Raw genomic sequence first — 27413 nt, forward strand, 5'->3', positions numbered from 1 at the left:
ACTAGGAGCTATGGCCCTGTCCCGCATCCCTCCTCTCTCCTCTCTCCAGCACTGTGACCCTCTTCTCCATTTGGACATCTTCGACTCCTTCAATGGCCTTGTCCTCCTGCTCATGACCTCACGCCCTTCCTTCGAAGGTCACCCCACACCCACCCCATACTGAACATGCCTTCCCCAAAATCAGCCATCAGCGACGAGCACTCCGCTCCGGATCTGGAGATCGTCGGAGACCAGGTGACAATCCATCCGTCGGGCTTCACTGGGGGACCAGGGGCGCAAGATGATCCCATTACGGAACGAAACCTCGTACGCCACATGGCGCGGTTTCGCGAAAACCCTCTGGACTTCCTTCGTGAAGTGAGCCTCTATATGTCCGGCACAGGCTGGCGTGCTTACGAAGATGTTATTGGGCAACCAGTCTTCTACTCGGGCTTCTCCGAAAAGATCAAATCCAACATTCTGGCAAGCCCAATGCTTCAAGAGAAAGTCCGGGAGCTTGCCAGTACCCGGCTAGGAGTTGAAGAGAAGGAGGGCCTCATGGCAATCAAAGAAGGCGCCACCTTGAATGAAAAACGAGCTCGTCGCCGGCATGAAATTGAAAGCAGCCTTCGAGAGGTGGTGGATACCATGATGGACAACATGATCTGCAAGATGGAAAGCAATACCTTCATTCGGGGCGCATACTATTTGTGCACCCAGCTGTTGACCCGCGCCTACCATCAAGGCGTGCATGTGTCCAGTGAGGAGGTTTTGCGTCTTCGGTCGGTGGCAGAGACTGCTGCGAAGAAGAAACAATCGATTGTGTTCCTACCGTGCCACAAGTCTCATGTGGATTATGTCTCTTTGCAGATCATTTGCTACCGTCTAGGGATTGGTCTTCCCGTTGTTGTTGCAGGCGATAATTTAAATATTCCACTTCTAGGCCCTTTTTTGCAGCATGCAGGCGCTATGTGGATTCGACGCAGCTTTGGCAATGACCCATTGTATCATACCGTGGTGCAGGCATATATCGACACGATTCTCCAGGAGGGCTTCAACTTCGAATGTTTTATTGAGGGCGGTCGATCCAGAACGGGGAAACTTCTTTCTCCCAAGTTTGGCATTCTCAATTTTATTGTCGATAGTGTGTTGTCGGGCCGTGTCGAAGATACGATCATTTGCCCCGTTAGCACCCAGTACGATAAAGTCATCGAGACTGAGTATGACACCTTTGCACACATCTTCTCGATTCACTACTGACAGTATTTACAGATCCTATATCAGTGAACTTCTCGGTCAACCAAAGCAGAAGGAGAATTTGGCTGATCTTTTGTCATCGTCTTCTGTCTTATCCCTCAAGTTAGGGCGAGTTGATGTTCGATTTCATGAACCCTGGAGTTTACGTGACTATCTGAACCAACAACTCACACGACTCAACCAATCTAGCATAGGGATGAACCAGCAGCTCTCCTATGCCGAGCGCGGCCGTATTCTCAGAACCCTGGGTTATAGGGTTCTTTCTGAAATCAATGACGTCTCCGTCATGATGCCAACTGCTCTTGTTGGAACTGTGTTATTGACCCTGCGTGGCCGCGGAGTTGGGAAAGGCGAACTAGTTCGACGATTGAATTGGCTATGTGATCGTGTTCGAGCAAAGGGGGGCAGAGTTGCCCATTTCTATCGTTCGCCGACGGAAATGGTGGTCGACCGTGCATTGGATGTTCTAGGGCCAAAGCTCGTTGGCGTAATCTCAGGGCTGGTCGAACCCACATATTACGCAGTTGACCGCTTCCAACTTTCTTTTTATCGCAACATGCTCATCCATCTCTTTATCACTGAAGCATTGGTTTCCGTTGCCATGTATACGAAGATCAAGCAGGGAGGCGGACCAACAAATCAACGAATTACCTATGAGGCTTTGAGGGACCAGGTTGCTTTCCTTTCTCAGGTATGTCTTTATACTTTCAAAATTTCCGTTACGCTATCACTTATTAACAACCCCAGCTCTTCCGTGGCGAATTCATTTTTCCACCAGAAGGCCTAGCAACCAATTTTGAAAATACACTGCGCGGCTTGGAATCCGATGATGTGATCAGAATAGTCCGCGATGCTTCTGGTACTCCACAGGTTGTTGAATTGAGTGATACCGAGCGTCTTTGTGGTCGTGAGAACTATGACTTCTATTGCTTCTTGATCTGGCCTTTCATTGAGGCTTCCTGGCTTGGTGCCGTTTCCCTCCTTGGACTGACGCCCCCCCTTGATGGCCCGAGGGATACCTGGATTGGCATGAAGAAAGCCCAAGACAGTGCTCAGCTGGTAAGTTCCCTAATCTTAATCCGTCTTTTACCTCTTTCCCGAATGAAATCTCACTCTTTTTAGCTGGGAAAAACACTTTATCACCAAGGTGATCTTTCGTATTTTGAAGCGGTCAATAAGGAAACTCTCAAGAACTCCTATCAACGATTCGAAGAAGAGGGCATTATTCTTGTTGCCAAGGACAAAGAATCTCGTGCTGGGCCGTCGCTAAGACTTGCCCCGGAGTGGACGCCTGAACGCGACCCCATCACTGGCAAGGTTCTGGATCGCGGGCGGCTCTGGGATTTCACAGAATTGATTGCACAATCTCGTCGCGAAGGGTACGTTTTACTGACTTGTTTTTCTTTCTTTTTTTGGAAAAAAGCCCTGACATATCCACAGCAAAAATCGGCGCGACGGTGCGACTGTTTCTTCCCGTGTTTTAACTATGTCTGACCTTGTTGGTCGGGAATTGTTTTACAACGCTGCTGCTCCTGCTCCCGTGGATATTTCCTCTCGGCAGATGCGTCGGAAGGCCATTGGCACTGAATCGAAACTCTAGCCGAGTCAGCCAGTAACATCAACATAGTATATCCTCCTGTTTTTTTCCTCTCTGGATTTCCTTCGGCACTCGCTCTCCTGCTTGCATACAATACCCTTTGTTGCCTAATTTATCGTACCAGCATCAATTTTGGACATGCGCAGTTACAGGCATTCCAATAATAGAATCACATTCTACCCCTACAGAGGACTTCTGGTTTTCAATCGAAGACTTCCTATATCATCATCTAAAGTTTCTTTCAATACATCACTAAACCCTTTATGCATTCATCTAGCAGCCTTGTCCGACAGTCACGGAGTGAGATCGTGTACCGTCACCGACACCACCAACTGCCTCAACGACTATCGTGTCGCTCTCAGAGAGACCGTCTACAAGAATAGTTGTCTCGAAGCCATTTCGCACTGCTGTCTGCTTGACTTTCGACCCAGAATATACCTTCCAAGACTCCACATCTGTGGCTCCATTCCAGCTCACATACACGGCAGTCTTTCCGTTCTTGCCATTTGGGCAAGCAACAGCATCAGGCTTGGTGGATGGTCGACCAGTCCAAGGGTATCGATAGGCGCGATACGTCTGCATAGTATTATCGTAACCAAAGCGCGCCCGCATGACAATAGTGCCGTTCTCGTCGTATTCCTCGATCTTAGGGGTGGCACCATGGTCCTGCAGAACGTGTCCGTTGCCAAGAGCCTGATAGCTACCCTGGGACTCAGCGTATACCGGCTCGGCAGCATCCCACATTCGACTCTTGAGCGTAACTTCCTTGGAGCCTTGCAACTCAACGTCGAGGACAAGTCCAGTTGTCAGGGATGTGTGTCCTGTGAAATCAGAATTATCATTGTTATGCATGCTCAGTGTGACACGCTCGGCGCTCTGAGACTCGAATCGCACATCGTGCTGGTAACAAAAGCTAGTACCGAGACCCAAATTAAAATCACCACCAGTGCGACCCTTAAATAATTTTCTGTCAGTTGTTGAATTAACAAGAGTGTATTGAGGAAACCTACATGGAGATGCCAATTGAGAGTGCCATTGGGGGCAATGAAGAAGACGCTGCACATATACCGAGATGACAACAGATAATCATCACCATACTTATAAATGGCGTTGAGATGGGGGTATCCATAGGGATCAGTTCTGTTGACCCCGGAGCCAGCCCCGGATGCACCAAGGGGAGCATATACATAGCTTAACGGAGCCTCATCAATATGTTCGTATGCGCTCCAGCGGAATTTGATCTTGTTCGTTTTAATGTCAATCTCATAGATGAGGCCATCCTGAATCCAGCCATCCTTGGGGCCACCCACAGAGCTCAAGTTAGCCTGGGTGACATTCACTGCTGTGACTAAAATGGTTCCATCTGCAGTGAATTGGCTTTCGTGGATATCAATGCATGAGTCAAACTCCATCGTGTCAAAGACAGTGACGAAGTTCTCCTCCTTACAATTCAATGTGACACGATGAATCTCGTCGTATGAGCTGTTCAAGATGCTGATGTGTCCGAATCCGAACCCCTCGCCCGCATAGCCAGTCCAATAGGCAATGACAGGCTCATCATCCAGCATCTGCGGCTGAAGACCGGAGTAGCTACCGTTTGAGCCTTGCCAGACAAGCTGACCATCATCTGAATAGATGGCGGGATAACCGCTTCCTCGAAAGATATCTTCCGGGCTGAAAAAAAGGAATCCGGGTTCTGTTTGCCCCATCTTGGTGACATTCATGAACGGAGTCTGAATTGAGGAGCTGTGGTACGTCTGCAGCGGCCATAATGACTCTTCTGAAGACTGTGCAGCTGTCATTCCGAGGCAGCTCATGAAGAGAGCAAGTGCCTGGGGGAGACGGGCCATGATGGATTGGCGCATTTTAATGGTAGAAATCAGATGCAGGTCCTTTTTCCCTTCCCACTGGAGCGTCTTGCTTTCTGGGCTTAATCTATAGAATAGAGACTGGCATCCGGGTTCAATTTATACTTCTTGCATCGCTGACCCATTCCCAAGACTGGAACTGCGGGACCAGACACTTGCTCATCTCCCCGCATTCTGGACCCCGGGCAGAAGGGCTAGCTATAATTCCTCGGTAATCAAATGAGCCTTCGCGACCCGATCTACGAGAATACTGGCGTCCAGTGTGCCTTCAAGGCGGAAAGGATCCGAGCTTAATCCCCACCTCCGAGTCCCCGTAACAGGAAGGGGCAGACAGCTTTTGCACTTGCTCAAATTAACTAAAATAGATCTCATATTTGTGCTACTCGTATCATGTCTCAAATTCTTATAAGCCAAACAAGGGCCGCAGACAGAATAGGTTTGACATTACCATAATAGGTGTTGGTGCTGTGTAGCTTCCGATGTTATCTAGAGATTGTACACACCTGTGCATAGCTGTAAATGGTTCGAAACCCGATGGCTGCGCCGCGAAATTTGCAAAGCACTTTTTTGTGTCCAGTCATAATTCTCCAGGCAGAAGACTGAAAGAGTGGCGGACTGGGATACCGTACTAATCCTTTTCCAGGTCATGAAGCTAGTTGGCATCCGATCCGATGGGGTCGGCAAAAAGTAGCACTCAGGTGAAGCCCGGCTATCCTCTGTCGGATGTAAAGTTGAAGTCAACAAAATGTTTTCTACTCCAGTTCATGCCTTGAAGATTTGACTTTTGGTGCGAGACTTGGAATACATGGATATTTGCATTCTGGGATCCAGATCCACTGCGGCCACTGACCATGCCCTTGATCGTAGAGCTTTTGACGCGAAGCTCGTGTCGGTAGTTCTGGTTTGGAGGGCTCCGAGTAGTCATGGACGTCCCGCTTGTGGGGATCGGAGGATTGTGGGGGAGGCTGCAGCAGGCAGGCTCTCCACAGAATGTCACTGACCGACGTGCAGAATCTAGGGTTGGAAGCGCTCCAAGTCAGGTCAAGTGCCGAGCTCTTCATTGACGCCAATAAAAGTCTTCAAATTATACACATTGTGGCCACGACGGATAGCAGGCACCCATTTCTACGCCGGAAAACCATTGTCTGGCTTCGGGACTCTGCGTGGAGTCATGGCTTTTCCGCCCCCCGTTCCCCGTAGTCCATGGCTGAAGCTTGGGCATACGGGCCGAGATATCTTTACCCACAGGGCGCTCAGGCAATGGGTCTTTTCAGGGGATATTGAGCAATGATAATGCAGCAGCGCTACAGTCCGCTCATCTCTGGCACTCGGCAATGCCGTCGGCAATTCGAAGATTAAAATTCGGGGGCACATGATAGTCTATGGACAAACACAACCTTGGGAAACCCACATTGACATGGGACCAGCCACCTATACTGACAGGTTCCATCGGCCGAGGGGAAGATGCCTTGTCAAATCGTTGGTTGGATGTGAAAATCAACAGAGATAACACGGGTGTTCGATCGCGTCCCGCCAGGACTCGGTCTAGTCTCCTTCCATCAGTAGCATTTTGGGCCTCCAGGAACAAGAGCTGTCGACCCTCTTGGAGCGACTTGGTCCTATGAGAATTTTAGCTATTTGAAATGTGAAGGTTGAACCTTCATCAAAGCTTCCTTGTGGCTATATTTCTGCATATCGAGTTGAGAGCGGAAATATACCGCCTTTTTGAACTTTCGCACGAATAGGGTTACAGCTTCCAAGAAGGGAATATAGGTTTGTCACAATGGTATGAAGTTCACAAAACTTTATATGAAAGAAATTACCGCCCATACCAAATCAAATATTCTCTGTTCGCTCGTGCATGCATCATTCTATACACTGACATGGCAGGATAGTGGTTTTGGAGTGGAAGCTTATGCCAGGTCTTCAACTGAACAATTTTCGACAATCAACCATTTTCGAACTCGGTGTCCCTGCTCACAACTCATGTCTTACAGAATTTCGTGTGAAATTGAATCCAGGACAGTACAAAGACACAGACTCTGGTCAAGATATTCCAAAATAGAATCCTTGGGGATTGCCAGCAACTGAGCCAAATAGCAGCTTATCATCCTCATCCCTATAGAAACATGTTTGAAAAACTGTGGTCACTCTCAAAATTATCTTCTAATCCAATCGTCACTAGCCTTCTAGTCTTCTACCTCGCTTTACTACCGCTCTTTCTCAGAAGCCGTGCGTACATTGAGCTATCCTCCTTAGGCTTCATTGCCATCGTGTCTTGCTTCTAGGAGACTGAGTTTGATGCAAATATCATGTGTACCATCTATAATGACTACTAGGAATACGGCCATAAGCATAGTGCGCGTTTCTTTCCATGTTCGTACTCCGGCCGCCGTGGAGCCCACGAGGTACAGGAACGGAAATACACATCCTGGAAATTGCAATAACCCATCTTGTGTGACCCCTCCATCCGGTAGACTTCGAAGTTTTCGTCGCCGCGGAGTCTATCGATCAACTCACAATTCAAATGCTCCTGACCTTCCATATCCCATCGCTTTGATATTCTCTGCATCAGAGCTTGAATCTCTGAGATCAGGTCTGAGATGCCGTCTGATCTCTTGATTATAAAGATTTGCTCAGACATATTTTCTGCTCGCCTGGTTGCCGTTCGTTTTGCAAATTTGTGCTATCCTTTATTTCCAAAATTTATATCTGTCATGTTCACAGAGTAAACTAGTTTTGAATTAGGCTTAATCTATTCCTATGAAGTCGCCATTCTGTTTCCCTTGACATTCGTTCTATGTAATTTCTCCAATCGATAGCACTCTGCTTGTTTCCTTCCTCATTTATTTTTCTAGGCTATAAAAACATACTCTCCTGGTTTACAGTTGCTTTTGTACCTTATTCATCAGTCTTAGCCCTGTTGCTCTCGCTTTCGCTCCCTCTTTTTGTTTGTGTCCATGAAATCACCGAATTTGAAATTTGAATATCATCGATGCTTTGGGTTAATACATTCTGCTAGATATCAAAGCGACCCTTGACAGCTATCAAATAGTTTCGTTTATTCCATAGTTGTCTCTGCCTGTGAAAAGGTAGGAAGACCAATCAAAAACAGAAATCGCAACTACCTTTGGAAAGCTAATCAATAAGAGGGTATCAAATGATAGTATTTGTTTGTTGTTAACATCATTACTCATTGCTCTCCCTAATCACAAACTCAGACCGCTCAGGGGCGTTCTTCATCTACTCAGTAATCGAAAAGCGGCGAGAGGTGAGCACTAGAATGGAAAGAGGAGGCCAAGAGGTGCCAGGCATTATCTGGTATACGTATATACAAATTGTGATCACCAGATGGTTCTCGACTGAAACATAGAAAACTCTTCAATTCGGCACTTGGGCCCCGGTGTATGTGTTAGCTTCTAAATTATGTTGAGCGTTTCCTCCAGAAGAGTATTGGATCTAGTACAAATAGATACCGAAAGTTCATTATATATTTTCAGCAAAATTAGTGCTCTAGTGGAGAGAGGACCCTTCGCACATCATAGCCAAGACGGGGACCAACTCATTAATCTTTCAAATCACCGGCGGCACCTGGTGGACATGAATACCAAGACCAATGCCAAGAATCTCACGCCAGATCAAATAGCTGGTGATAAAACACCCTAAACCCCAGATGGTTGTCTGATCCGGGGTTGCGCGAATGGAAGATCGTGGTTGGACGGCCTTATCTCGAAACGCGTGATAGCTCCCTTCTTATCGGTTTTCGTATTCCTCATTATCTGTCAATCATCGTCTTTGCGTTATAATTTCCGACATGACCTAGGGTAGACGGTCTTTCCTTGATCCTAATACACATTTTCTGAGTTGCGAATCCGTGGACAAGGAGTCTTGGCTTTCAAAGTGTAAAGATAAGACACCAAAGCCATACTTCTCTCGAGATACTATCACAAATCGCAGTGGAGGCTCTAGCGTAGATTCCCCTTTCATAGAGTATATCTTTTCCTCGGGCGCGGATGACATGGCGATGACAGTCAATACCATCTTCTTTCTAGGAGTTTTTTGTCATCGACCAGATTCAAAGCATTGCATTTTATAATACCACTGAATCCACTTCTGAAGCTCAAGTCATCTCAAATATTCTTTGTTGAAGGGCATGGCAGACACCGTATGTAAAGCGCTGATCCATGTGCAAAGTTGCCAGTCGATGCTCTTTCCTTCAGGTATACATACCTAACTGCATAAACTAGCCTGTATACAATGCCTCCACTCCCAGTGGAGGAGATCCTCTTAAGGTCGATGTAAACACTCAATACGAAGGCTTTGAGTGGCATTATACTTATATCATCTTCTGCGGGTTCATCGTCTGGTTGATCATTCCCGGGATTGGCCTCCTCTACAGCGGTCTCGCTAGAAGGAAATCAGCCCTGGCCTTGCTGTTTCAATCGCTTTTGATCGTCGCAGTGTATGTCCGGTTTCCCTTCTGAATAAATACTTTTGTTTGACCTGAATATCTCGATCAGAACAACTTTTCAATGGATCTTCTGGGGGTATTCCCTAGCATATGCGCGGGATGCAAGCCCTTTTATCGGAACACTGAAGAATTTTGGGTTGAAGGATGTGATGGCAGCTCCATCTCCAGGCTCCGCTGTCCTTCCTGAGATCGTCTTCTGCTTCTATCAGCTTCTATTCTGCGCCTGCACGGTAAAAGGGATTCTATCAAACTCTGTCGGGATGTTGTCGATAGCTGAATCCATGTTTTCAGGTCATGATCGTTGTCGGGGGTGCATTTGAGCGAGGCAACATGCTACCCTCGCTGGTTTTCAGCTTTTGCTGGGCAACTGTTGTCTACTGCCCTGTGGCCTGTTGGACCTGGAATAGCAATGGCTGGCTATACAATCTCCCATCCCTTGACTTTGCGGGCGGTGGTCCCGTCCACATTGCGTCGGGTTGGTCTGCTCTTGCCTATGCTTTGGTTCTCGGAAAACGAAAGCATCTCGATGAACCCTCACATGGCAAGGCTCACAATACCACGTTGGTCTTTCTGGGGACCACGTTGATCTGGTTCGGGTGGTTTGGATTCAATGTATGCCTTGCAGGAAAAGATCCTCTGCTTGACTTTCTGCTGACAGCCCGTGTTTGACAGGGAGGGTCTGCCCTCAATGCAAGTGTGAGAGCCATGCTGGCGGCATTCAACACCAATACTGCCGCGTGTACCGGCGTTCTCGGCTGGGTTCTGGTTGATTCGATCAAGAACAGAGGGAAATTCTCCGTTGTGGGTGCATGCGAGGGTGCCATCGCGGGACTGGTTGGCATTACCCCAGCGGCCGGCTTTGTCTCCGTTTGGCTTGCAGCATGCATCGGCTTTATTACGAGCATTGTGTGCGCATTGCTCCAAGACATCAATAATTGGCTACGCATTGACGAGGGAATGGATGTGTTCAAACTGCACGGGATTGGAGGAATGGTTGGGGCGTTTCTAACCGGGATTTTTGCCTCGCAGTCCGTTGCGGCACTGGACGGCGCGACCGAGGCGACCGGAGGGATTGACGGCAACGGGATGCAGGTCGGGAAACAATTGGCGGAGGTGTGTGCCATTTCAGCATACTCCTTTACGGTGTCCTGCATTCTACTCTATATTCTGAAATATATTCCGGGCATGCATCTGCGGGTTCACGAGGAGGCCGAGATGGTTGGCTTGGACCGAGCACAGTTTGTTGACGAGCAAATTGGAGAGCGCGCTATTCTCGACAATCTCTACGTGTCGTCATCGCCTGCACATGCGAGTGTGATCAATGAACCTATCCAGGTCTCGGCGGGGTCGAAGGATTTCAAAATGTAAACTGGGCCAAAAAAGGGTCTTGGGTGGGATAGATACGGAGTTGTCGCATAGAGATCTTGGGCCGTGCGAACGGTATCGCACGGTGTCATCATCCCAGAATAGGATAAATGCAAACCGATCCCGATAATCATGTTTCCAAGGGGTTACTTCATCGAATCGAGTGAGAGGCTGAAAGGTGGGGGGGTTGCGTGGCCGGGCGAAGATCCCGGGGTCCCGAGTCCCTGAAAATTGCTTTGGTTGCAATGAAAATGAGCACAGCAGCAGAGCGACTGCCGCAATCAGGGTCTCCTCTAGCTGCTCGATCTTTCGCGACGCATCTCTGGATGTGCTGTGTCTATTCTATTCCGTTGTTTTGCTCGCTCTGCGTCGCCATTATTTGACAAGCCCCCAGCTGGGCAGCCCCGCGGTATACCCTCGATTGCGGAGGCCGCCAAGCCCATTGTCTCGTAGGTCCATCGTATCAGAATGCAGGGTTTTGTAGGGTGATTGGGTCTCTTGTCCCGGGGAAGGTATGAGCTGACGTACCCTGACGCAGTGCGGTGCCCCCTAAACCCCTGCTAAGTTGGTTTTTAGCGCGGCTTGCGGCGTCCCTGTGGAAGGGCGGGATCAACACGAGCAGGGATAGGATTGCGATATCACGTAGATGCAACGCCCCGGAGACTGCATTCCGGGGTGACGAATCCCATGGGGAGCAGAGTTCCGACAGGGACGCCCTTTGCGGATTCGAGGTGAATCAATCCGAGTCCGACTCCGAGACCCGGGTTCAAGAGGAGCAAGTCAAGATCCAACTTGACCTCAACATCGTCCAGTGAGCATTGGAGTTGGAGTGGGGAACAAGCAAGAACCAACGAACGAAAGACGTCAGCGCAACAGCCAAAAAGACACGAGGGGCCAATCGATCAAAATGACATGGCAAAAATACGCCGCCCGGTCATGCAGCGTCACAATACCGCGCTTTCCCCTGTGCGGCGCACGGGCGCCCGCCCAAACCAGCCTCCTGCCACCGGCGACGACGGTCTCGCCCCCCGTCACGGCCCGTATGGCTTCCCGCTGTCGCGTCTGGCCGTTTTAAGACTCCTTATCTCCTCCGTTCTTTCTCTCGAAGACCATCAGCCTTCCTGTCACTCGTTCACCTCTTCAGCTCTTTGCTCTCCTGCACCTGTGAGAGGGTATCCTCTCGACCGTTCGCTCTTGGTTCCCAGCTTGTCATGCGCGGATAGTCCCCAGTCCAAATGGGCAAGTGTACGTTGTGACCCCATGCCCCCCATGTCTCACCTCAAATTTCGCATTCAAGAGAAGCTCAATTCACTAACTGGGAACGATACAGGGCGCTATGGTGTTGTCCTGGACGCAGGCTCGTCTGTATGTCCAATCCTTCGATACGCCTCAAATACCCCGAAGCTGGGTTTTTGGCATCAGGCGCTAATTCCATACTCGCATAGGGGACCCGTGTGCACGTATACCGTTGGTTGCGAAATTCCGCGGCTCGCAAAAAGGCCGATGCGGGCGACTTGAAATCGCTCCCGGAGATCAAAACGAAGGAGGAATGGGTGAAGAAGATTCATCCCGGTGAGCCCCGGACCCGACAGACACCCGCGCGGGCAATGACTGCAAGTGCTGACCTTCTGTCCTCGAAGGTGTTTCTTCATTCGCCGATCGTCCGGAATCGGTTGGCAACGAGCATCTGGCCGATCTACTGGAACATGCGAAGAACATCATTCCCCAGGAAGATGCTAAGGATACACCAATCTTTTTACTTGCGACGGCGGGCATGCGATTACTTGGAAACTTAGAACGGCAGCTCCTCCTTGACCAGATTTGCTCCTACGCTCGTACTAACACCGACTTTCTTCTCCCTGATTGCGGTGTCCATATTCAAGTTATTCCGGGAGTGACGGAGGGGTTGTACGGATGGATTGCGACGAACTACCTCATGGGCACATTCGACACACCTGAGAAACACAATCATGGAAAAGGCCATTCTACCTACGGTTTCCTGGACATGGGAGGTGCATCTGCCCAAATCGCCTTCGCGCCCAATGTTACCGAGACGGAGAAGCATGCGAACGACTTGACGCTTCTACGATTGCGGAATATTGACGGCTCGATTCAGGAGCACCGGGTTTTCGTTACCTCCTGGCTCGAGTTCGGTGTGCATGAAGCTCGGAGACGGTATCTAGAGGCTTTGCGAGCCGCTATATCTCCTGAAATTCAAGAGCTACCGGATCCCTGTCTCCCTGCAGGTTTACGAACTACTCTGGACGGGAAAGACGTGTCTCTTGATAGCAATGCAGGAACCTATCTAGCTGGTACGGGCAAGTTCGATGAGTGTCTGCGTCAGACATTTCCATTGCTGGACAAGGATGCCCCATGCTTGGACTCGCCGTGTCTTCTCCACGGGATCCATGCGCCAGCGATCGACTTTGATGTCAATCATTTTATCGGCATCAGCGAGTATTGGCATACGACTCATGAGATCTTCGAGATGGGCTTTAAGGATAAGGCATATGATTTCAATACTTACCAGCATCGTGTCCAGGCGTTTTGCTCCCAGGACTGGTTGTCCATCGAGGATGGTATTCATGAGCATCAGTGGGGCAAAAAGGTTGATCGCCAAAAGGCCTCTGAAGTTTGTTTCAAGGCATCATGGATTATCAATATGCTACATGATGGTATCGGAGTGCCTCGTGTTGGATTGGAAGATACATCCGGCTCGCTTCACAACGGCACGAAGGAAGTGTTAGCTCACGGCCAAGAAAAAGGATATCTGGATGCCTTCCAGGCCGTGAATAAGATCGATTCGACTGAGGTTAGCTGGACATTGGGCAAAATTGTCCTATATGCCTCGTCGCAAGTACCTACGGAGATCGAAGGAGCTCTCCCAGTTGGTTTCGGTGGCAATGTTCCAGGCGTCCCTCCCGACTTCCAGTATCCGAGTGTGGCTCTTCTTCCCGACACGGAAGGCTTCCACAGCGAGCACTGGCATGACGCGCTTTTTGATGGAGACTCGCCCCGCCGAATTCCAGGGTTCCTATTGTTTTTATTCATCATTGTTCTGGCGGGCTTTTTCCTATGTGGCCGTAGTCGTCGGCTACGCATCTACCACAAGGTCAACAATATACTCCGTCGTGGTGGTCCATCTCACCCTAACCACCCAAAGCGACGAAAGGGACTTGGTGCTATGTTGCCTTTCTTGAATCGCAATGGCGCATCCTATGAACGTGTGATGGAGGACGGTTCTCAGGATTTTGAGCTGGGCGTTACCGATTCTGACAGCAGCGATGTGGATGGTGGCCGGGCTTCAGAAGGTGACAACTTGCGACCACCGAAGCGCGCATCCAGCTGGGGCAGTAGCAGCAACCCACCCAGCTTGAAGTATACTCTCGACAACAGTTCATCGGGCACCGTTGGCTTGGGGATCAGTGGTGGATCGGGGATTGCCATGGATCGGGCAGGCCTGGTCGTCAGAACCGAAAGTCGAGACCATTTGGCTCCCATTGCACTGGGTCCGACCACAAACGGCCGTCGATCAAGAGCTGGCAGTCCCACACGATCCCACCATCAGAAGTCACCGAGCATGACTCCTCTGGCTGATGACTAGCATGACTGATGCCTCAAGTTTTTATCACGTTACACGCCCCCTGAACCGAACAATACTTTTTGCGACTCCGCCTCTTTTCATCCACCCACATGCATTGCATAGTCAACCGGCGTTGACGCTTTAAATCACTAGTCCTAAGGTCTCTGGTACTCCTTTTGTTGACTTTTGGTCCTTCGTTTGTTAGAAGGATATTCCTTTCAGGGTATTGCTTTGTTGTGGACAATTTTGCTTTCGATTCTTGGTCCCATATTCAACCCTGTGTGCTCTGGAGTACTTTTCCCTTTCAGCACTTTCGATCTGATCCAGCTGGTTTTGATGTAATGGAATGGCAGTGTAACACTAGCGCCCTGCTTCAAATATTTCTTTAATGAATATAGACTAATACATTGCTCGACTTCTGTCAATTCACACTATTTCAATAACACCAAGATGAGACATGAATGGGACTTTTGAAAGTGAAGGCCAATTCATTGAGTAGCAAAATACATGCCTCTGTACTGCTGTGTCGAGACTGCTACCTCTGAGGTGATTGGCCCAGCAAATTTTCGGAGCTTCGGACATGAATTTGAGAAAGTATGTACCATCTCCTAGATTTAGAATTGTACTCGAAATCACCACATAATTGCATATCGACTGAGCGTCTCACGTGCCATGAAAGACAGAAGTGTTGATAATTTGAAGTTTGAGGTCAAGAATGATGAATCTCGACGGTTCAATCTTGCAAACGCATTGAAATCATAGTCTCTCTCGCCAAAAACACCTTCACGGATGACAACCCCCATTCATTCAAAATTGGTTATCAGGAGAAAGTGTCGAGTAGTGTTACGAAAATTGCTCCTGGATGATCTTTGTTCTCCGATGGAACAACAGGATTCTAGTCGATGCTGGATATAAGATTTCTGAGCGTAGTCTAGCTTGTCTCCGTAAAAATGATACTCTGAGGGATGCTGCAATACTTGCCACTTATCTGGAAGGGTACCTCTCCAAATAGTGAAATGACAGAACCTGTTGAACTCCGCTAAAATGAAAATGCTGCTACATCCACATATGGAGAAAGACTCGAAGTCATAGAACCTCATGAAACTGTTGACTCTTTGGTTTCTACGCAACCAAAAAAAATTGCGCTTAGATTAGTAGCATTGAGAGATCATGATAATATCATGATAATAAGACTAGGCTATTGAAATTGCCGAGTTATTTTACAATATTTATCATGATGGCTGGTAGTTTCTAATTCCTTCCATCGCGTTATCATCTTCGTAAATGTAGCTGCTCCTCCGTGAGGAATAGAACTATCCAAATGGCTATTTGAAGGTACCTGTTGCATTTACTATAGCTTTGACATCGCGTGTACGAGGATAGCTTGAAAAATCGAATGAAGTAGGCCTAAAATCCCTCTGATGAAGCTCGAAGTTTGTGTCGAGTAGCTAGGCGTAGACCCTGTCTGTAATATTCATAGGTTAGTTAGACAGTGTTTTTTGGCTACTTGATTACAAATATATTCTGTGTCAGGAGATAACAAAGAGATACCACTTTCCCATAAACCATTAACTTAATAGTTAATGACCTGGATCTCTCTTGAAACACTCACTTTCTGAGGTAAGTCATTGGGTAAGCATAATTATACTCTGATCCCTTAAATTATTCATATGGCCTGTGAAAGATGATCAAGTATAATACTGCGCAGCCAAACAGACCTAAGATATAAAATTTATCGTGATGATTATGCGACCTATTTATTTGGAGGCAATTTTACACTAAAATGCGGGGTAAAGATAATGCCCACCCATCCATGTCCGTAGACGGGTATCGGGTACTTACCTAGAAGCTGTGGTAGGACACTGACAAGGTCTACTAATAAATTTTGATTGAGGAATCTGTGATAAGTATCTAAGATATAGACTATAATTTTTGTACCCTGCACTTGTAAAGACAACCCAATATTGAGGAGCGATATTTAGATACTCGACTATCTAAGTCTACCCTCCACGTGACGCTAGTAGCTGTACAGTCTCACTCACCGAACGCGCACAGCTGAAACTGCAGATATAACCGTCTTTTTAACCCCCAAAACGACACCTGGATGATTATTAGACAGTGCGAGCCCCTTTACCCACCGACTGGTGGAATATGAGGACATAATGTCCCTAGATCCAACCAGATATACGGTGGTATGGTTTGCCCCGCTTGAAATTGAGGCGCGCGCCGCCGCTTGCTTATTCGATCGCCGTCATGAAGGCCACTTCCCTCTGGGTCCAGGTGATGACTATGTTTTCCAGGCGGGCGATATTGGAGGGCACAATGTAGTCATTGCTACCTTTCCCGCGGGGCAGGAGTATGGCACTAGCTCGGCTGCGGCGCTCGCAAGCCAAGTCAAGAGCTTCTTCCCGAATATTTGGCTTGGTGTCCTGGTAGGCGTGGCAGCAGGTCTGCCAAATTTTGAAGAGAATCCTCCGCGTGATATTCGCCTCGGGGATGTGCTAGTGGCTCTACCGGTGGGAGATCGACCGGCTATTGTACCCTATGACTTGGGAAAGGAGACTGGTGATAGTGGCTTTCATCTGTTGCGCTCCGGATTTGTCCTAGCGAACACCAAAGCAATTCTGCGCTCGGCTATTGGTGCTATTAAGGCCGATGAGCCGGATTCTGTCAATACCTTTCGCCCGTACTACGAGTCTATGATGCAGAAGAGACACGCAAATGGGACGTTCATAGACCCAGGGCAGGAGCGTGATTATTATTACATGCACGGCCGGCCTCTTGTGCGTCCGAAACGGCCCGTGTCACAACGTACCAGGGTATGGTATGGATCAATTGGATCTGGGGACACGCTAATGAAGAGCTCGCAAAAACGAAGAGAGATAGCAGACAGGTATGGGGTTATTGGGCTCGAGATGGAGGCGGCCGGAATCTTGAACCATATTCCTGTGGCTGTGATCCGTGGGGTGTGCGATTATGGCGACGAAAATAAAAACAAAGAATGGCAGCCTTATGCAGCAGCGATGGCAGCCTCGTACACAAAAGCTGTATTGGCGAGAATACCTCCTAAGACCGATGATTCTCTGTCTACTACCCTGCAACATGATTATATTTCAAACAGTATGGACTTGATACCTCCAGAGTCGTATCATCTGCTAACATTGTTTAGGTGAAATTCAATCATATCTGACCTCGCAATGGGTCTCACGAATTAATAGTACTGAAATTCAGGAAGATGATATGGATGACGACAAAGTAACATACGGCTCTAAGCCAGGTCTCATCCGTACCAATTGGACCCAAGCCCTCTTTGAGTTTGTGCGAGAAAAGGCCATTCGGCTCGGCTCGCAACCTCCATCCAGTATTTTGCAGGCTATGGCTTACCTCGGGCTCCTAAGTATCCCGAAGTCCATTGTCAGCAGAATCATCATCTCAGATTTCCTCGGCAGAGATATTGCCGTTGAGTTCCCCATTGACTGGTCCGACTTGAGTGTTATTCTCCTACCGCATTTTGATATCGGAGAAAAATATGGTCTGGAGAAGGTTCAACGTGAGCAGTTCATTATTGTATACTGTGATAAATCAGAGAGGCGATTCAAACGAATCAGTGCTACGAACTGGATGGACGAGGTTCAACATGGTAGGAAATTCTACATGTCCGCTGTCATCTCGCATTTGCAGATGGAAGACCAAGTGTGCACATCATGTCGTGCTCGAATGAGGAAATTCAACGCGTTTTTAACATGTCCGAGCTGTGGTCTATTCAGCTTATCTGCTCAGCATCAACGAAGGACCCTGACTCTGTCTGATATTGGAAAGCTCCCAGTGTCCATGAGAGGCGGGTTGCTACAAGTACCCGCGCCTGATCATTTGCTATCTCCCTGGCAAGTTGAGTGGCGAAGAAGGGAAGAAGAACGGCAAAATTTTGATTCTCAATTACTACGAGATGTAGTAGAGCTTTTGGAAAATCGTACACTCGCTTCTCACACTGTTACGAACGATGAAAATCCATCCGCACCAGAGAGTGCAAATAAATCGGAAGCCAGCTCGGATAGGCAGGATTCGGAAATTACAAAATCTGAAGCCGAAGAATTACACCACGCCGAGGAAGAATACCCTACAATCAAACCGGACTTGAGTGAACATGGTCGTGAGCTTCGACGACGGGAACTGGAAGAAATCCACCACTTCACAAAAATATTCATCGAGGAAGATACAGTGCTGTATGATGCAGCTCTGATCGGCGATGTGCCTGCGGTTCGAAGCCTATTGGACAGATTTCAAATCCGTAATATTGGGGTTGATAACACATGGGGCCCCCATGGAAGTCCACTGATAGCCGCAATTCTTTCTGGCTCGGGTCGTGTCGTCGATATTCTCCTCCATGCTGGCGCTAATCCTTTCCTTCCTGCAGGGCCTTTAGGCGTCCCATTTCATGCCGCTGCTCTCCTGGGAAACGTCGATGTACTAGATACAATTGTGAAGTTTGTGAAGTTTGGGGATGCGACTGTTGACGAAAATGAATATCAAATTGCACTCGATAAGGCCTTATATTCTACAGTGGAATTTGCGCAGCCCAATACGATTCCTATTCTTCTGCATGCTGGGGCTAACCCTTTTGCGACTGTTGATGGAAAGAGATCTTCATTTGCCATGGCAACAGCCACGAATCATGATCTCGCTGCCAGCTTCATTACCGAGGCCTACGGACGTCATTTGCTCCGGAGGAATGAAGCGCAGCCAATTATAGATGCAATTTATCATCTTTATGTATCAGTACTCGGACGAGATGCCTGGCTGGATTCATGCTGTCGCAATGTGGAAATGGGACGGACAGAAGGAGTCGAGAAACGAATCTCGAATCGACTGGAGAAATCGATGCGCAAGAATTTTTTACGATGGAAACCATCTTGGCATCACCCTTCTGCAGTGGAGAAGACGTTGCAACCATTACCTGATACTGAGCTGTTGCCGACTGATCCAGGCTTGCCGAGTATTGTAATCAGCCAACATGAGTTTGCCGATAGTAGCATTAATACAAACTATGAGATATGAGGGATAGAAACTACCTTCCTCATTTTCTCCTTAACTCACTTATTGTGTTTTCCCTCCCCACTAGTCTGTTATTATCTGCAAACACGGAAGTGCAGTGTTGTAGCACATCGGAGCTTCTTTATACAGGTACCCACACAGCTCAACCGTTCCCAACACCTTCAATCATTCAATTCTATTTGATATTTTCTCCACTAGCCACTACATAATTTTTTAAATCTAAGATTAAGATCCAAATTAACTGACCGGAATCTGATATTAAAGTACAGTACATTAGTAACAGACGATCCACTCGGCTTACAGTGGTCACGTGGGTCGATGACAAAGCTACACCGCCCGGCAGAAAGGGCTGCGATTTGAGGTAATCTCGATTGGAGACACTGCGACAGGCCTTCTACGTCCATTGAGCTTCGAACAGGCCACAGATCAGTTATTGTGTCTTGATACCTTTTTGCCCATGAAATCTCGGTTAATCGGCTTTCTTCTGACCGACCTCAACCGCCTGAACCTACACAACACGCACCGCCACCATGCGCTTGACCGTCGAGCTCATTCAGAATTCCCTATCATACATCAATCCGCTCAAGGACCGTGAGCTGGACCTCCGAGGTGCGTTTCACTTCCAAAGACCCACCTGAAAAGAGCAGGTGCTACATCTTGAAAATAAGAGCTGGATTGATATCGTGTTTGTGCGTCGCGTGTAGGGCACAAGATCCCCACCATTGAGAACTTGGGTGTCGCCAAAGTGAGTGTTACATATTCCTCGGGCCATGAATGTCTAGTCCTATCATTTCAGATGGATGAAGCAGGCGGATGCTAGCTGTGCCCTCCAATTTTACGAGCGCATGCTAATATTTTGCAGGATCAAGATACCATTGATTTCACGGACAACGACCTCTCCTCCCTCGGGAACTTTCCCTTCTTTCCTCGCCTTCACACCCTCCTCTTAGCGCGCAACCGCATCAATCACATTCAATCCACCTTTGGGTCATCAGTGCCGTCCTTGTCAACTTTGGTCTTAACCTCCAATAATGTGGCCGAGTTAGCGGATCTGGACCCGCTGCGCACTCTGCCCAAACTGACTCATCTTGTCTTACTGGAGAATCCAGTTACTCGAAAGGAGGTAAGGCATTTCAATATTGCACTCAAATGCAATAGCCGCTTGGCATGATCTAATATTGGTCTCTAGAATTATCGGTACTGGGTGATCTGGCTTACTCCCTCCGTCCGTTTCCTCGACTACCAGAAAGTGAAGGATGTAGAACGTGCTAAGGCAAAGGAGCTGTTTGGCACTGCCGAGGAGCCGTCTGCTCTTGCCTCCAAGATTTCGGGAATTAAGTCCCGAGCGTTTGACACTTCCAGCACGGCCGCTACCCGTACAACTGCGGACAAGGCTGTCCGCGTCAAACTCACAGACGCCGAAAGGAAGCGCGTGGAGAAGATGATTCGCGAGGCAAAGAGTTTGCAGGAGATTACGCGACTGGAGAAGGAGCTGAGCGAGGGCCGGATACCTGGAGGTGCCCTCTGTGCCAGTGACGCTGACGGGGATGAACGCATGCAGATGTAAGCTCACTTTGCATCGTGCTGGGATCCCTTAAACATATCATGGTTGTGGGTGTTTCTTTTCTCGTTCATTCCACTGGGCTCGCTTTTTCTTTCTGTCACGACCATTGGGAGTCCTTCTTATATCTGACTTTCATTCGTGGGGTTGTGTGTGTGTATCTTTTGAAGATTTCATATTTTTTTGCCATAGGTGCTCATGCGGTTTATTAAACTTCAAGGACAGTCGCATTATGGAGCTTGATCTCTATACCCAAAAAGCCTACTCTTTCAATCAATCAAATTACATTTGCGGTCGAGAGATCTGTGATTCTAATATCGTATGAAGAGATTTAGGGTCAACTCCTTCCGACGATGCTGAGTAGAGCTTTCAATGTCCATATGAACACCACGCCACTTCCGATTTTTTAGTAAACAGATTTTTTTTGGCAAATGGAAACGAGCGGTACGGGGTCTCGGCCTTCTAAATGCTGAGAAACGGCATCGAGGCTTCGGGCCAACCTCTTTTAACTCTTCATAGTTCGGATCGGTTGGCAATTTTCATCTTGGCAAAACACATGATTCTCACGGATCTCGTAATGCACACAGCTTAAACAGATGTTTGACATGGGCAATTGCGCAGTTCGAAACAGTTGTGGGATCAAAGGGGAGAAAGGCATGGTCTATACGAGGTAGAGCCATAAATCCTTTTACCAGAGGTCCACTAGGAGAGGGAGTGAGGCCGCCCCCCGGGGGAGGCAAAGTATAACTAGAGAATGTTTGCAATCTAATGACCCCGTAGAGGTCAAATCCGGCACTCAAAAAGCCACAGCCAACTTAATATGAAAGACCGGGGAGCAACGCTTGGCAGGTCAAGGGATTCCAAGTCGGAAATCCCGGTCGCTGCGCTTCATCAGTTGGCTAGTTGATTGTAAGCTCAGCTCAACTTTCCCCTGGATAAATAAACCCTCCGGCCTAAGATTAAGCGACTAGATCATCTCCTCTAGATCGTTAATTTAATCTATAGGCCCGCCATCTTCGATTCTTTCCGACACAATTACGTACGGAGTTCTCCGAGCTCTATACGTCAGAGCAGCATCCTCCAGGAAAGGTGGGCCAAAACCTCGCCCCAAGTCGTGATCCATCGTGATCTCCCCAACATCGAAGAGGCCCGAGCATTTACGCAATGGGGTTTTAGACGACGCGGCTGAAGTTCGGCCTCAAAGATCCTGGGTATGTTGACGCTCGAGGAACGGTAGCTGCTCTGTTGATGTGGAGCCTAGGGTTCGACGGAAGCGCCTCCGGGCGGAGAACGCGGACTCGAAACGATCGAAATGAGCGTTCCCCTCAAGCTATGCGCGACAATCCCTACCTCATCCAGACCGTAGATCGCATCGCGCAAAGCACCGAGGCGCTCGCTTGATAGGTGGGAGGCAAGGAAAGGGATAATTCAAATCTTGCACAGCTTACTATGCCGCATGGAGGACTTGTCCCCGCTTCTGTTCTTTGCCTGAAACATTTTCCGACGGACTTCCTATGGTCCCAATTTTGAGGTGCAGTTCTCCGCGTCTTCTCCGGGGATGCAAGAATCCTGCCCACTGCTTCTTCGCGTCTGATAGATCGTTTGGTTGTTTTTGTGAGGGGTGTGGAGAAAATGGATGCATTGATTATAGACAATATTCCTGAAAGGCGATGGTATTACACGGGCCCTCCCTCAATCAATGGTTGAACCCACCCATTTGGATCCTCTAGTGGAACCAGATTGGCGGTCTCCACGAGGTCGAAAGTCTCAATAATAAAAGCACCCGATTGAAATACCATCCAGCAAGGCAAAGCCCAGAAACGTGAAATTTGACCCGCAATCCGCGAAAGTTCAATGGTGAACCGCCGCCGCTGAATGTTCTATGGTTCCATGAAACTTTGATGGTGAGTTTGACATATTGGCAACCAGGAACTTTGTTTCGTATCTCCGAGAGGTTAAGAAACAATGGACAACCCCGACAATCTACGATCTCTCTATTTTTACTAGCCAACCTCGCTCTTTTATCCCAAAGCTCATCGTTGAATTCGCTTCCCAATTGCGAATGGGCGCTCTTCCCGACTGAGCCAGCGCCATGGCCAACAGTACAATCATTCCGGCCATGTCGCCGCCGGCCGGTCAGACGTCCAATTTTGTCGACCCAGCTTACATCGGCACCAAGTTTCTGGTGGTAAACTGTGTCTTTTTACCACTGGCTGCAATTGCCTTGGGAGTCCGAACATGGACACGATTGTTTGTAGTGCGGAGCTTCCGGTGGGATGACTGTGAGTGTTAGGGTGCTTTGGCTAAATGATTCGGCTAGCTAACACATTCTCGCAGATTTAATGATTATAGCTCTCGTATGTGACTTAACCACCGATTTTGGGCGAGAAACTAGCATTTGCTGACCGGCGACATCTATCTCCAGCTATTGTCCTGTGTTCTCACTGGAGTGACATTGAACAGTAAGTGGCGTTAGCACTAAGTTGTGAAGAAGTCGACTGACCTGAATAGTGCTCAACTGGGGCCTGGGAAAGCATATGTGGGATGTTCCTTTGGTTTTCATAACACCATGGTCCAAGGTTTGTCCACTCGCCAACTTCATGGTTAAGCCCACGCTCACATGCAATTCACATAGCGAAATGTCATCGCCGCAATCTTCTATTGCGCAGCCACCGGGTTTACTAAGGTTTCGGTCCTGATTTTCTACCTTCGCATCTTCCCCAGTCGAAACTTCCATTTTGCCGTCTGGACAATCGTGTTCATTGCTGCTGGCTATAGTCTGGCCAGCATTCTTGCCAACATTCTGAGTTGCCACCCCGTCGCCAAAGCCTGGGATTCGAGCATTACAACCGGGTCTTGCATGAACAGGCCTGTCTTCTATTTTGCCAACGCAGGGCTGGGCATCTTTACAGATTTTGCTACTGTTGCTGTCCCAATGTGTGTCGCTCTCTGAAATGCGGGGTTTGATCGTGAAATGTGCTAACCAGCCTCTGCTTGGAGACCTTGGCTGCGCCGATTGCAGATGCCTATGCGACAGAAGATTGCCGTGGGTGGGATTCTGGCCATGGGATGCTTGTAAGTGACTCTGAATAAATCTCGAGAGTGAAATTTTAATATAAAAATGCAGTGTCGGAATCGTCAGCTGTATCCGTCTTGCATCTCTGTATGAGCTACTCACAAGCTCTGATCTGACTTGTAAAACTTTCTCATTCTTGCAAATATGTTGGAGTGGAAACTCACACTGTATTTCGAACAGGGACTACTACCAATGCTCTCATGTGGTGCACGATTGAACTAAACCTTGGCATCTTTGGCGGCTGTGTTACGGCCATCCGACCTTTTATCCGAAAATACTTTCCTCGCCTCCTGGGTCTATCGTCTGGGGGTGGATACGATTCATCCCGATCTCACAAGCACGGACATCCTCTCGGGTCGATCCCTAACAGCCAACGGGTCGATTTTTCGAATCAAGATAATCAATACACGACAACACTCACTACGCTTAGGGGTACCCCTGGTAACGACAGCGAAGAACACATATTATCGCCGCACCCCAGTGGTCATACGAAGGATGCTGATGCACCTCATGGCATCATTCATACCGTAGAATTCGACGTGGAAAACACAACGAGCACTGCCGTACGATGAGCACTGCGGCTCCCCGCTTGAATCGCTGTTTTCCAAGACTGGTTCGACTTTGTATATTGAAAACTTTGATAATCAATAGATAATAGATAATCAATAGATAATACCCTCGATGACCAATAACGTTGTCGATCCTACCATACTATTCTTATAGTACAATATGAACTACACGTTATTTTGGTTCTTATTTCAATGACTGCAATGAAGGTAGCTCAAACTGACTTTCAGAGGGCTGAGAGGGCCATGGAGGTGGATCTTGGCCCTTCGGCAAAATCGGGTTACCCCTGACGAAGAGCCGACAGCCCGACATCGCAGCCACACAATTAAGTTTGTGCTTAAACTGTGCTGGGCATAGGTCGCTACGGGATTCCACGGTTATGAAGAATCGACAAGTTGAACTACTTGTTTCGGAAAAACATTACCTGCATAGCACCCCCAAGAACATAGCGCTCATGATAATTCTCGTGCAGTGTTCAATTGTCCCACCGCGCCATGAGCTAAGTGGTCAAGTGGACAGTCCCCACCCTAATTGACCCAACTCATCCCATTCCATCCCAAACACCGGAGCTAAGCTGACCCGGCGGGTCTAGTACAGTTGCAACGAGCGGGCGAGGGGAACAGGTGCAGTAACTTCCGGTGGTCTACAGAGGATACTCATCTAGTGATCGCCTGGGCTACCGGTCATTCCTTGTTCTTTCCCAGGGTGTCCTGGTGTGCTTCTGATCCCTTCTTCACCACCAGATCCTCGCTCGCCATGCATATAGGCTCCGTTGCGCTGTCCCTGAGTGGCATTGCGGCTACGGTCGCGGCCAGTGCAAGCCCGTCTACTAGCGCGGGCTGCTCGGCACTGAAAAAGCCCCTTGGAGACTCGCTGTTTTTCAGCCGCAGCGCTGTTTACCAATACGAGACCAAGAACTTCTGGTCCAACACCGAACTCTTGTCTCCAGGATGCGTGTTTCGCCCACAGTCAAGCAGCCAATTAGCCAAGGGCCTGGACGCCCTTGTTAGTGCCAATGCTGAGTTCGCCGTTCGTGGTGGCGGCCACATGGGCATCCGAGTAAGCTCCACAGAAACGATACAAGTATCTTGGTGAGACCAGGAGCTAATCGGCGATTTAAGGGATCAAACAATATCAATGATGGTGTTCTTATTGTGATGTCCAACCTGACCACCTTGGAATTGAACCAGGACAAGTCCATAATATCAGTTGGACCAGGTTATCGGTAGGTTTGACTCCTATCAACAAAGAGTGAGCCTTTTGAATTAATTCTCGTAGCTGGTCCGACGTCTATTCATACTTGGCTCAGTACGACTTAACTGCCGCAGGTGGTCGCCTTGGCCCGGTTGGTGTGCCCGGCTTGCTTCTTGCGGGGGGCGTCAACTTCTACGGCAACCAGGTCGGTTTTGCCTGCAATACTGTGGTCAATTATGAAGTGGTTCTTGCAAATGGCTCGATCATCGAGGTCAACAAGAACTCACACCCGGATTTGTTCTGGGCTCTGAAGGGAGGTAGCAGCAACTTTGGCATCGTCACCCGGTTCGATATGGAGACCATCAAGTCACCCAAAGTCTGGGCTGGTTCTTACACCGTCTCGGCCCAGTACATCGATCAATTTCTTGCAGTTAGTACTCCCACGCTCATTATGACCCTAGAAATAGTGCTGAACTAGGTAACTAGGCCGCAGCCAAATACGCGTCGGATATCTACGACCCGAAGACTCACATTGTGCCCGCCCTGGTCCCTGGAAACCCTACTCTGGCCTCGGTCATTCTTTTTTATGATAGCGACAACACCAGCTATCCCGGGATTTTCAAGCCTTTCACCGATATTCCTGCTATCAGCAGCACATTAGACTTTAAGACTGTTTCGGAATTCGCCGCCGAGACGGGCGAGATGGTTGTGAAGGGTATCAAGTAAGGATTAATCCATCTTGCGACCAAGGATTTGGTGAGACAAAACTAATGGCTATAGTGATGTTTTTGTCGCCGGGACTGTCAAGGGAACTACCTACGATGAGCTCCACCAGGGCATCAGTCTCATCAACACTACCTTCTTCAGCCAGCTGCCGAAGCTGTACAGACAGATACCCGCAGCTAACATCTCCACTATTCAATTGGACTGGCAGCCGATCGGCGCCGATTGGATAAAAGCCTCTGAGGCTCGCGGCGGGAATGCCCTGGGGCTGGACTCCTCCAAGGTGTACCTGTGCTACGCAGAAGTGGTCGAGTGGATCGGATCGGCATATGATGATATTGTCGCTACGTGGGTGGAAGAGACCACCTACATGATTAACAACGCTACTCAGAAGGCTGGCCTTTACGATTCATTCAACTATATGGGCGATGCAGCTGGATTCCAGTCGATTTTCCCGGGCTATGGTGAGACGAACCACCAACAGCTGATTAAGACCGCGCAGAAGTACGACCCGCATGCTGTCTTCCAGAAATTGATGCCTGGTGGATTCAAGGTTTATTGAAGAGAATGTAACTTTTCGCTCAGCTGAGGCTGAGTTGCGTCACTTGGAGTGGCTGAACATAATTAGCGCCTGACTAGAATATGAAATTCATCACTGAGAAGTCAATGAATGACAAGGTTATTGAACACACCAAATGAAGATCATCAGGACCCATATCTGCCTTCGATCGGGTGACGCGGACCACCATGAGTTGGAACAAGACAACGCTGGATGAAGAGGCTCTGGCTCTTTTGGGTACAATTTTGCGATTGAAAATTTCTAATATTTAAGCATTTGGGCACATCAAGAGTGATACAGCCTGATTTACCCCTTTTTTCCAAGTCTAAGCGATGTTCATGATATTGAGGGGCCGGGACTTGACCAAGTGAGAAGCATTGAAGCTGCCGAGGCTGGAAGATACGAATAAGATCGTTGTCAAGTACACACAGCCACTCACTCATCGGGGTTGCTCCATAGAGTATCGAGTCATCTTGCGCATTTGAGCCTCAACCGATCCGGGTTTGTGACTGTAGTCCAAATCAAACTCTGCCCTCTCCAAACCCGGCTCCGTCGCCTTGG

At 48.5% G+C, this 27413-nt stretch overlaps 9 protein-coding genes across 9 annotated transcripts; 8 read left to right on the plus strand and 1 right to left on the minus strand.

Annotated features, from left to right (window-relative positions):
- Positions 1-165: 165 nt before the first annotated feature.
- Positions 166-2836, plus strand: N7462_004798 (lysophospholipid acyltransferase family protein; the record flags this gene model as incomplete). The annotated part of the gene is made up of 5 exons (XM_057076524.1): positions 166-1199; positions 1252-1927; positions 1984-2295; positions 2359-2615; positions 2677-2836. The coding sequence occupies 5 exons, from the start codon at positions 166-168 to the stop codon at positions 2834-2836; spliced, it is 2439 nt and encodes an 812-aa protein (XP_056936029.1).
- A 270-nt stretch (positions 2837-3106) lies between these two features.
- On the minus strand, positions 3107-4698 carry N7462_004799 (arylsulfotransferase family protein; the record flags this gene model as incomplete). Its single annotated transcript, XM_057076525.1, has 2 exons — positions 3107-3787; positions 3844-4698. 2 exons carry the CDS (start codon positions 4696-4698, stop codon positions 3107-3109), a joined length of 1536 nt encoding a protein of 511 aa, XP_056936030.1.
- Positions 4699-9502: 4804 nt separating this feature from the next.
- N7462_004800 (uncharacterized protein) lies at positions 9503-9841 on the plus strand (the record flags this gene model as incomplete). The annotated part of the gene is made up of 1 exon (XM_057076526.1): positions 9503-9841. One exon carries the CDS (start codon positions 9503-9505, stop codon positions 9839-9841), a length of 339 nt encoding a protein of 112 aa, XP_056936031.1.
- A 36-nt stretch (positions 9842-9877) lies between these two features.
- N7462_004801 (ammonium transporter) lies at positions 9878-10540 on the plus strand (the record flags this gene model as incomplete). The annotated part of the gene is made up of 1 exon (XM_057076527.1): positions 9878-10540. One exon carries the CDS (start codon positions 9878-9880, stop codon positions 10538-10540), a length of 663 nt encoding a protein of 220 aa, XP_056936032.1.
- Positions 10541-11473: 933 nt separating this feature from the next.
- Positions 11474-14141, plus strand: N7462_004802 (putative nucleoside diphosphatase (Ynd1); the record flags this gene model as incomplete). The annotated part of the gene is made up of 3 exons (XM_057076528.1): positions 11474-11902; positions 11983-12177; positions 12252-14141. The coding sequence occupies 3 exons, from the start codon at positions 11474-11476 to the stop codon at positions 14139-14141; spliced, it is 2514 nt and encodes an 837-aa protein (XP_056936033.1).
- A 2141-nt stretch (positions 14142-16282) lies between these two features.
- N7462_004803 (purine and uridine phosphorylase) lies at positions 16283-19175 on the plus strand (the record flags this gene model as incomplete). The annotated part of the gene is made up of 2 exons (XM_057076529.1): positions 16283-17262; positions 17339-19175. The coding sequence occupies 2 exons, from the start codon at positions 16283-16285 to the stop codon at positions 19173-19175; spliced, it is 2817 nt and encodes a 938-aa protein (XP_056936034.1).
- Positions 19176-19702: 527 nt separating this feature from the next.
- On the plus strand, positions 19703-20739 carry lea1 (U2 snRNP complex subunit LEA1; the record flags this gene model as incomplete). Its single annotated transcript, XM_057076530.1, has 4 exons — positions 19703-19781; positions 19877-19917; positions 20035-20295; positions 20362-20739. The coding sequence occupies 4 exons, from the start codon at positions 19703-19705 to the stop codon at positions 20737-20739; spliced, it is 759 nt and encodes a 252-aa protein (XP_056936035.1).
- Positions 20740-22825: 2086 nt separating this feature from the next.
- N7462_004805 (uncharacterized protein) lies at positions 22826-24381 on the plus strand (the record flags this gene model as incomplete). Its single annotated transcript, XM_057076531.1, has 8 exons — positions 22826-23015; positions 23071-23090; positions 23159-23195; positions 23245-23312; positions 23369-23670; positions 23734-23808; positions 23861-23928; positions 23990-24381. 8 exons carry the CDS (start codon positions 22826-22828, stop codon positions 24379-24381), a joined length of 1152 nt encoding a protein of 383 aa, XP_056936036.1.
- A 751-nt stretch (positions 24382-25132) lies between these two features.
- N7462_004806 (FAD-binding oxidoreductase) lies at positions 25133-26855 on the plus strand (the record flags this gene model as incomplete). The annotated part of the gene is made up of 5 exons (XM_057076532.1): positions 25133-25435; positions 25498-25601; positions 25655-26000; positions 26057-26292; positions 26351-26855. The coding sequence occupies 5 exons, from the start codon at positions 25133-25135 to the stop codon at positions 26853-26855; spliced, it is 1494 nt and encodes a 497-aa protein (XP_056936037.1).
- Positions 26856-27413: the final 558 nt, after the last annotated feature.

Source organism: Penicillium macrosclerotiorum (genome assembly GCF_028827735.1).
Source record: "Penicillium macrosclerotiorum strain IBT 26536 chromosome Unknown utg000003l_segment0_segment0, whole genome shotgun sequence".
Lineage (NCBI taxonomy): Eukaryota > Fungi > Ascomycota > Eurotiomycetes > Eurotiales > Aspergillaceae > Penicillium > Penicillium macrosclerotiorum.